The 9,084-nt window shown below is 38.7% G+C and overlaps 1 protein-coding gene across 2 annotated transcripts; it reads left to right on the plus strand.

The window, feature by feature from the left end:
* Positions 1 to 2,754: 2,754 nt before the first annotated feature.
* On the plus strand, positions 2,755 to 4,980 carry LOC146467432 (uncharacterized). 2 transcript variants are annotated; one of them, XM_085125966.1, is made up of 5 exons: positions 2,770 to 2,794; positions 2,878 to 2,941; positions 3,157 to 3,260; positions 3,713 to 3,806; positions 4,492 to 4,980. In XM_085125966.1, the coding sequence occupies exons 3-5, from the start codon at positions 3,183 to 3,185 to the stop codon at positions 4,839 to 4,841; spliced, it is 522 nt and encodes a 173-aa protein (XP_084982092.1). In that variant the 5' UTR covers positions 2,770 to 2,794; positions 2,878 to 2,941; positions 3,157 to 3,182; the 3' UTR covers positions 4,842 to 4,980. The 2 variants fall into 2 exon arrangements, with proteins under 2 accessions (XP_084982091.1, XP_084982092.1); XM_085125965.1 differs by having other exon boundaries at positions 2,755 to 2,941.
* The last annotated feature ends 4,104 nt before the right edge of the window (positions 4,981 to 9,084 follow it).

Genomic DNA, 9,084 nt, shown 5'->3' on the forward strand with positions numbered 1-9,084 from the left:
TCAATAATCAATTTAACTAGGAAATGAAACATTTCAGTTTGTGGCAGAGTCATTAAGGAGTTTTGCATCGAAAAGAAGATTCATTAAGGCCAATTAGAATAGCGTTTTATCCAAAACAACATTCTTTAGTGCGAATGAAGATTCATTAACCTAGGGTTAACGTTCCATTGCGCGAATAAAATTTCAACTACAAAAGATTTTTAGTTTCGTGGTTTCTGACTAATTTCCCAATGGATTTATATGGATGCTTAAATTTAAAAACGATGCTGTACATGTGCACACTGGTTTCGCAGTAATGGAGCACAGAGTTCATCGAAATCGTATCCCAAATGAGCATCGTGAAAGGATAGTTAGGGCATTTGAAGATCCCAGCGAGAAGTGTAGAAACGTGAACACGATAATTGCCAGAAAATGTGCAGCGTGGTTTAGGTTTATGCAGACTTACATCTACCACGATGTTTGAATGGGGAGTTGATTGAAGGATAGAGCTAAGACTTGCTTGATTGTTACGCTCTCTGTATCTCTGTTGTAATGATTTTTTTCCTCGTTAAAGAACATTAAGAAGCGTCTAATGTTTGTTCATTCTCTTAAAAGTTTGCTATTTCCATTAAATGGAATTTATATTCGCATTAATGAACGTTCTTCTCTATGTAAAACGCCTTATTGACGACATCGAAAATTTTAAAAACGTTTGTCTATTTTCATACAATGATTACACATTCCCTTTAATGATTTAATTTTAAACACTAATGAAAATTTATTTCCTGATAATGAAGGGCAAATGGTGTATTACTTCTGTGTTCAGCCTATATTAATACCATGGCTAGTCCTCCTATCGATATCCAGTTCAGATCAATTCAGAAATTCAGCATGAACTAAATATTTCAGTTTTACTTGTAACAAAACATTGATTCAAATAACAATTCAGCGTTTTGGTGAAGCAAACCAAAGATTTGGAAGGAAACAAATTGCTCAAAAGAAAGAGATATGAGGTATGACTGTCACCAGTGCCGTTTCGGTGTCAAAAAGCAATGTCCATACAACTAAACGACTGTTGAAACAATACGGGGCCTTCGATTAATTTCTCTTTGCCGCTTCGCGTAAAAGATGGGTACTGTTATTAAAATTGAAAATTAAAAAAAGGTATTTATATAAAATTTTATAGCGCATAATTCCACGACGTGATGATCAAATGCGCTTTAAAGTATGAGGACACTTAATTTCCAGATCGAATTAGAATTTGAAAATGTAGGCTTTTGAAGAGACAGACGCGAACTGACCGGAGTACCCGGAGAAAACCTCTCGGAGCAAGGACGAGAACCAACAACAAACTTTAATCACACATGGAGCTGAGTCCGGGGATCAGTCCCAGATAAAATTGGTGGTAAGAGAGCGCTCTCAACATTGCACCATCTTTGCTTATCTAAAAATTAGACGAATACTCCCGTCGGAAATCTTTTTTCTGAACTTTCCACGTAGCACTCTAAGAGGATACAGTGACTGACGAGTGTGTTAACGATGTGAGGTTTATCGAACACAGTTTCGTTTAGACATTTCAGTTTCAACACAACAATCCTGCTATACGACACATTTTATTAAAATACAATATATATAATATAAAAATTTGTATAGCGCTAAATATGTGGGGAAAACCGGAATACTCGGGGCAAAACCTCTGCGAGCAAGGAGGAGCACCACTGAACAACACACTAATCACACATGAAGCTGAGTTCGGGAAACGATTCGGGCAAAATTGGTGGTAAGATAGGGGTTCCCAATACTGCACCATCTTTGCTTATCTAAAATTTCAGAGACGAATAGTCCTGTCGGACGTCTTATTCTTGAACTTTGCATGTAGCATTCTAATAGACGTAATGAACGATTTAAGGTTTATTGAACATAGTCAAGTTTAGACAGTTCAGTTAGAACACAACGATCTACAGGACAAATTTTGCACGAAAACAGAACAAAACAAAGAGAAAAAAAAAAAAAAAAAAAACGACATAGAAACTTACTTGGAAGTACCAGGGTGGCTGCACAATGAATCTTTGATGTTGCTCCAACAAATTTCGAAAACTCGCACTTCAGTTGACGACAATACTAATTTAATGTCATAATATTAAAATTGTTAATCTAACGTATAGGGTCGCATTGTGGAACATTTTATTATAATTGTTTTAAAAATTTTAAAACGTTACAAGCTGCTATTTACATAAGCGAAAAAATTGGAAGAATCCTAATATCCTAAGAGAATTTTCGTGTTTAAAGAAACAACAGGGAAGTTTGTTTAAACAGGGGTTTATTTTTCTTTCTGTAACTTATGCCTGGCGTGGCTTTCATTTTCATAACATTGTAAATAATTCGGTTAAATATTTGGAGTTCATACATGGGGAACTTAAACCGGACACAAGTACACCTGCGCGTAGGACAGATGAGGAAAACGGTGCTGGGAGAAGTGAAAAGTGACTATTAACTAGAGTAAGATGAGCGCAACGTGAAAACGCGATTAGAATTGTCGTCAGGGAAAACAAACTCTCTTGAGGCTGTTTCCATGCAACAGATGAAAGTTTTTGAGAGCTGGATGTCATTCAGTAAAAGAGCAATTACGATGAATAAGAACTCTTTAGCTGGTACAAGTACCTGTCATCTGCCAGTTAAAATCACTGGAAATTAGCCAATAGTAGAGTGAGTCGTCAATAATGCAATTTCCACGCCCTTGTTTCTATTCATACCGTGTTCATTAAGCTAGAGAACTTTGTTTTTGGGTGAGTTCGGAGGATCAACTTGATAACAGGTACACCAGTTGTGACCCGGTGGACCAAGTTGTGAATTGGAGCTAAACTTAAGATAATCAGCTATATATTTTATCTTTCGCAGACTTGATCTAATTTTCATAGCGAGCCTTTCAGGTGCTTTTACTGTTTTTCAGCCGATACCAACGGTAAGTAACAGAATAGAAAAACATGCATGTTAAAACTTCGGGGGCATGAGTAAAGAAATAATCAGTTCTTGAGCTCATAATAAGAACAAAATATGAATTAGTACCTTATCATGAGTTGTCGAATTAATCGATCTAAACTGACAAAAAATAGTTCCAATTTTTACCTTCCTTTATTAAACAATCGTATGTATCTTTTTTATATTCCATTTTCACAGAGTCAACTAATTGAAGCACTGCCAAGATGAAATCCGTTTTACTCGTCGCTGCTCTGGTGTGCTCCTTCTTTTACTTCTGCCGAGTGGGCCGAGCGGAGAACCAAGTAAAAAAGCTCGTCTTTGACTTATATTTCAGTATTTCGTCAGTTTTCTAAGGCAATCTTCGTCTGCTCTTTGTGATTCTATGTTTGTTTGATGAGCCTTGGTTTAAGTCAGAAAATGTTGCCTCAACCGGACCACCCCGTTGCCAATATACCCAAACGACCTTTCCTTCTTGTGAAGAAAATTTTCGTAACGCTTTATTTATTCTTTGTTAACTGAAGTGACATGATTTCGGCCAACCTTTAATTTCAGTTATCAACTAAGTTTAGGAAGGGTATTTCCCTAAAGCGTTTCAAATGTTACTACAGAAATGAAACCTATTGTTCAGAAAAGAAATGCTTGAAATTTTCGTTTCGTTTGGGGTGAGGAAAGTGACAAAGACATTGACACTTAAATGAAATGATTTATTTTATTTTATTATTATTTTTTCTCATAATGTTATTCTTCTCTATAGCAGAATCAAGGGACATGTGAAGGACTGGTCAAGCCATCAGCTCACATCCAGGCCAAAGATAAAGGAGTGACGGCGTATCCGCGGGATACAGCAGGTATTTTAGTATTCTAGTTTCTTCAATGATCTGAATAACCCTGGAGAGTGGGGGGCGGGGGGGTTGGGTGTGCTCTTCGGAATTTTTGGTGTTGGTGTGCGGCTCGCTTTTCCAAATCCTGACCCAATTTCACACAAAAACATGCTATTGGGTGTTAGACTTCTTGGGACATGGCCTCTAAACGTCGTACCCATTTTCATACCTGGTTTCTAGAATCCATACCCTTCTCAGAAAAATCCTTTCAGACCAAAACGCAACCCATAACCTTTTTTGTCCGCACAAAACTATATAGCTTATATAGAAGAGAACTCCCCCGGAGAGAAGCCCCAGTCGATTATTTTCGCGTTCCACTGAAATACTGTGCTTTGCACAATTAAGTTACGCTATCCAGATGAAAGTGCCAAAGTTGCGACCTAAACATTTAATCTAAACTTTATTCCCTTCCGGGTAATTCATACAACTACAGGTTACCCAATGAAACGAATGAATTGAATTGACGCAGGAACGGGATTTTAAAGCAACAGTATATCAGATACAACACAAAATACTTATCAGAAAGCCATAGCAAGAGAGTCAATTTGTCTATAAGAAAACTGTTCTGTTTTCCATAACCGCTTGAAGAAATCTATAGTGTTGTATAAAAATATGTCAAAATGATCCTGAATATCTTCGTATTTCTTCTCAGTGATCAAAGACTGGGCCCCTGATTCCCCAGACAGCCATCTTTTGGGTGGAATGACGTACGAAGATGGATGTTTGACTGTTCCCCAGCCGGGAAGATATTACATCTACGCGAAGATTTACTTTACGAGCCCTGGCAGAGTCCATGTACTCGTGAACGGCGAAATCGTTAACTTTGCTCAACAACCAGAAGAGAACGAAGATACCGTCCAAATGGGTGCGCTGATCATTCTGAAAGCCAAAGACCTCATCTGTTTGAATGTGAGCAAGTGGCCGACTACCGACGGCTCCGGATCCACCAAAATTCTCATGCACAAATTTGTCACTTATTTTGGCGTGTTCTTTGTCATTTAGGGCGCGACAGCATCATAGCCTTTTGCTTAACTTTGGCTACTCTATTCAGTTGTAGGAGACATTGTTCTTTCAAAATCGTCTCAGGTTACTTGCTGAACACTCGGCTTGGCTGTAAAAGTGAGTTTAATGTGGAAATAAAAAGGAGTTAAGATGCCAGATCTTTGTCTTTCATTGACTGAGAAACAAAAGGTATTGGCAGTGAAACTGACTCACTCCAGTTTCCAGTTTCCTCTACTCTTTTGTTTATTTTTTATTTTTTTATTTTTTTTCTCTTTTTTTTGGGGGGGGGGGGGGTGGGGGGTTGGGGTGGCATAGGAGGCTAGGCCGGAGTATTTTGAAATGCGATGGATCAGAAAACACTTGGATATGATTGTTTGATTGATTGATTGATTGATTGATTGATTGATTGATTGATTGATCTTACGGACGGGGTTAGAGTGGCTCGCAATCAGGCGCACAACGCAGACCAAGCACGATAGTAAAAAAATTGAATCAACTAATCTTTGCTATGCCTCGAGCAACACTTACGCTCTTATTGTGCTTAGCAACCTCCCAAGTGCATCCATAACTCGTTACCCGCATGCTGCACGTTTACCATCTCAAGAAATTATTAACAATAATTAAATGTCTTAATATTAAAATTGTTATCCTGACGAATGGAGTCGCATTGTGGAGCATGTTCTTATTGTTATAAAATGTTTAAAATTGTACTAATTTACTATTTACATAACCGAAAATATTTGGAAGGAGAAATGTTTCGTGTATTTGTTTCGTCAAACGTTTATTCGTCGAAGAATTTTCGGGATTAAAGCTTTTAAAAGTAACAACAAGGAATTTCGTTTATCTAGAACTTGTTATGATATGCATGTAGCTTTTAAAATAAGAATTAAGGGTTTATTTTTCTTTCTTCAACTTATGCCTGGCGTAGCTTTCCTTTCTTGGGGGGGGGGGGGGGGGGGGTTGTACTCTTAGGAATTTTTGGTGTGGGCGTGCAGCTCGCTTTTCCAAATCCTGACCCAATTTCACACAAAAACATGTTATTGTCTGTTAGACTTGTTGGGACCTGGCCTCTAAACGTCGTACCCATTTCATACCTGGTTTCTAGAATCCACACCCTTTTCAGAAAAATCCTTTCAGACCAAAACGCAATCCATAACCTTTTTTGTCCGCACATACCTATATAGCTTATATAGAACTGAACTCCCCTGGAGAAAAGCCCCAGTCGAGTCTTTCCGCAGTGTACTGAATTGCTGTGCTTTGACAATTAAGTTACGCTATCCAGATGAAAGTGCCAAAGCTGCGACTTAAAAATTTAATCTAAACTTTATTCCCTTCCTGGTAATTCTGATACAACCACAGATTACCCAAAGAGACTTGACTGATTGATTGATTGATTGATTGATTGATTGATTGATTGATTGATTGATTGATTGATTGATTGATTGATTGATTGATTGATTGATTGATTGATTGATTGATTGATTGAACATGGCCTTCATCGCGACTACAAAATTTAAAATAGCAAACAGGTCTAGTGGTCCTACGAACTAGGCTAGATACGGAACGGCTATCAATCGGATGGAAAGCGAAGAATCGGTCGCGAGGGACGCCAAAAATAAACTAAAGGCAAACACAGATTCCGCAGTATAACGAATTGAAATCCCGCTGATATAGTGGATACATTGAATTACATATTAGTCATAAGCTATCAAACGAGAACACCGCTAAAACCACTTCTTACAATTCTTTTGTGGACTTTATCACAACAGTTCCCAGTGTCAATCAATTTACTCCAGTCTCAGTAAATATGAAGAAATTGAAATGTCATCACTGACGCTAGCCTCCCACGCAGTCGTTTTTAGGGGACTCGTATTACCTCCTCCCCACAAAGGGGAGGGGGAGGAGGTAATTCGAGTCCCCTGAAAACGACTGCGGGGGAGGCTAATAGCTTTACAGCTCACATAGGGGAGTAACCCCCCAACCCCTCCAACCTCCCCCTCCCCTCCGCCACGGACATACAACCGGATGACGTGTGCAATCTAAAAAAATCTTTGACAAACATCTGGCAGCAATAATTTGTTTGTACAACAAAAATAAGCGCTGTGGGTGAAGGAAGAAAGAGAGAGTAAGAGAGTTTCGTATTTAAAAACAAAACGAACAAAAAAGCATGTAATTCAGGTGCAAATGCTCAAAATCCAGAACCAGCTGATAAAATGCTACTGCATTTTCTTCAGTTAACTGGTATTCAAAACAACAAAAAACTGATGGGGGATTACCATACGTCAATCTAGCTTTTGGCGGTACCATCATCACGCCTGTAGTGTTGTTTACAGCTGGAAAAAGGAAGAAAACAGTAGAAAATAGCTCAATGGGCGTACATTTGCACTTATAAATTTTTACTGACATTCTTAATTGTACGTATTTGTTAGGCTCGTTATCTTTCCCAACTGTGAACTGTGAACTTTAAACACCGCTACGTCCATTGCACAATTCTGTCCGGGAGATCACGCAAAGAACACGAGGCGGAGGTAGAACTCGATCCGGTCTCTCCCATGCAGTGCCCTGGTGCCGCGATTTGTTGATAGACCAGACGATCTTAAGGGCCGCTAGCTCTACAATAGTTTGGTGTCTGCATTGTCAAGAGGCTTCTTTTGACAGTGAGGAACCTTTACTCCTTCTGCCCTGGTTGTTCAAAGAGCGGATAATTTTATCCACTGGATAAGTATGTATGTGGCAGATAAAAAGCCGGCCGGCGTACAAGAATTTCCCTATAGCCCTGCAATATTTGTGAATATAGTAGAAGCGTTTGTTGAAGCATTTGAGGGATTGTGTGGAAAACTTGCCAAAACCGTTGGTTGGAGTACTGATTTGTACTTATCCACTGGATAAAGTTATCCACTCTTTGAATAACTGGGGCCAGATGTATGAATGGGTACCTGCGATGGGCTAACATCTCATCCAGGGGGAGTCGCTTCATGATCACGATTTTTGAGTGTGGCAAAATATAACTTCATTTGACAATGGAAATCAATGTGATGGTTTTTTTTATTTTTTTTATTTGACAAGTTCATTTTGCGGCTTTTTACAAAGCGAAAAGACGATCAGTTAGAGCCTTACAAGAACTGTTTTGTGAGTTGGAATAAATCAGCAGACGAACTATCTCCCTTTCAGTCCCCCATTCGCCCAGAACGAGGAAAAAAAGTTTTGCAACAGAACGTTGAGTGTCACAACCTTTCACAAAAGCTAACGGCAAGTAAACCATTTAATCAGTCGATTATGATCTCCCATAAAACAGGAATAAAAGCCCCTTCCCTCGAATGTAGACCACGCTCTGCAAGGGTTTCTGTTTTTTCGTTCAGCCCCCGAGGATGGTTTGTATTGCAAACCGAAATAAATAAATCGGGCAATTTTTTTAAAACAGATTTCAGTTATTTTAGCCTTTTATTTCTACCAAGTTTGGCACCTCCGCCGTTAGGATTAGTCTGCCGTCAGTATTTTGTATTTGAAATAATTTGCTGATCCAGGTCTACAAGTGATCCGGCACCACTCATCGGTATGTCGCCGTGGAATTGCAGATTTCATTGTTTCTGTTTTCAGCCGTTAGCAAGTTTTTGAATTTTCGTCAAATTAGCCAATCAATTTTCAAAAGCAAAAGTCTTTAAAAATTCCTTTGAAATAATTTACTTAAGCTCAGGGTTCGCATTTTGGGATTTCACAGCGTTTTGAAACACCACGAAAATAAATAAATAAAATAACAATTTAAAAAAAAAACCTTCTCTCGACTAATGTAAGAAAAAATCACGGATTTTGGAAATCTTTGAGATATGTCCAAAAATGCTTGTAGTTATGTAAGTAAGAAATTTGACGAAGGTTTAACATCTCAAATTTCCCTTTCTTTGCCGGTACCAAAATGGAGAAAACGGTGGATTTGGCAAAATTTTGAATAGGGTTTGGACAAAATTTGACGAACTGTTGAAAACTGAAATTTTGGCGAAAATGGCAGTGTTCACGAAATTGTCCCAAGCTGAGGTTTGCATAAAACCGTGGAGAAAATGGGGAGTTTGGGAATGTCAATCAGACAGATTTGAAGAACTGAACTTCGCCAGACGTTTTGACGAAACGGCTCCAAGGTCTAGCTGCTGCGAATTCCACAGTCCAGGTCGGGCACTTACGATTCAACGAGGTTATCAATGTAACGGTTCACAAGTGTCAAATGACAGGCCGGAAACGGCCCAAAGATCGT

Source organism: Pavona decussata, unplaced genomic scaffold (assembly GCF_977016875.1).
Source record: "Pavona decussata unplaced genomic scaffold, jaPavDecu1.1 SCAFFOLD_136, whole genome shotgun sequence".
NCBI classification, from domain to species: Eukaryota; Metazoa; Cnidaria; class Anthozoa; order Scleractinia; family Agariciidae; genus Pavona; species Pavona decussata.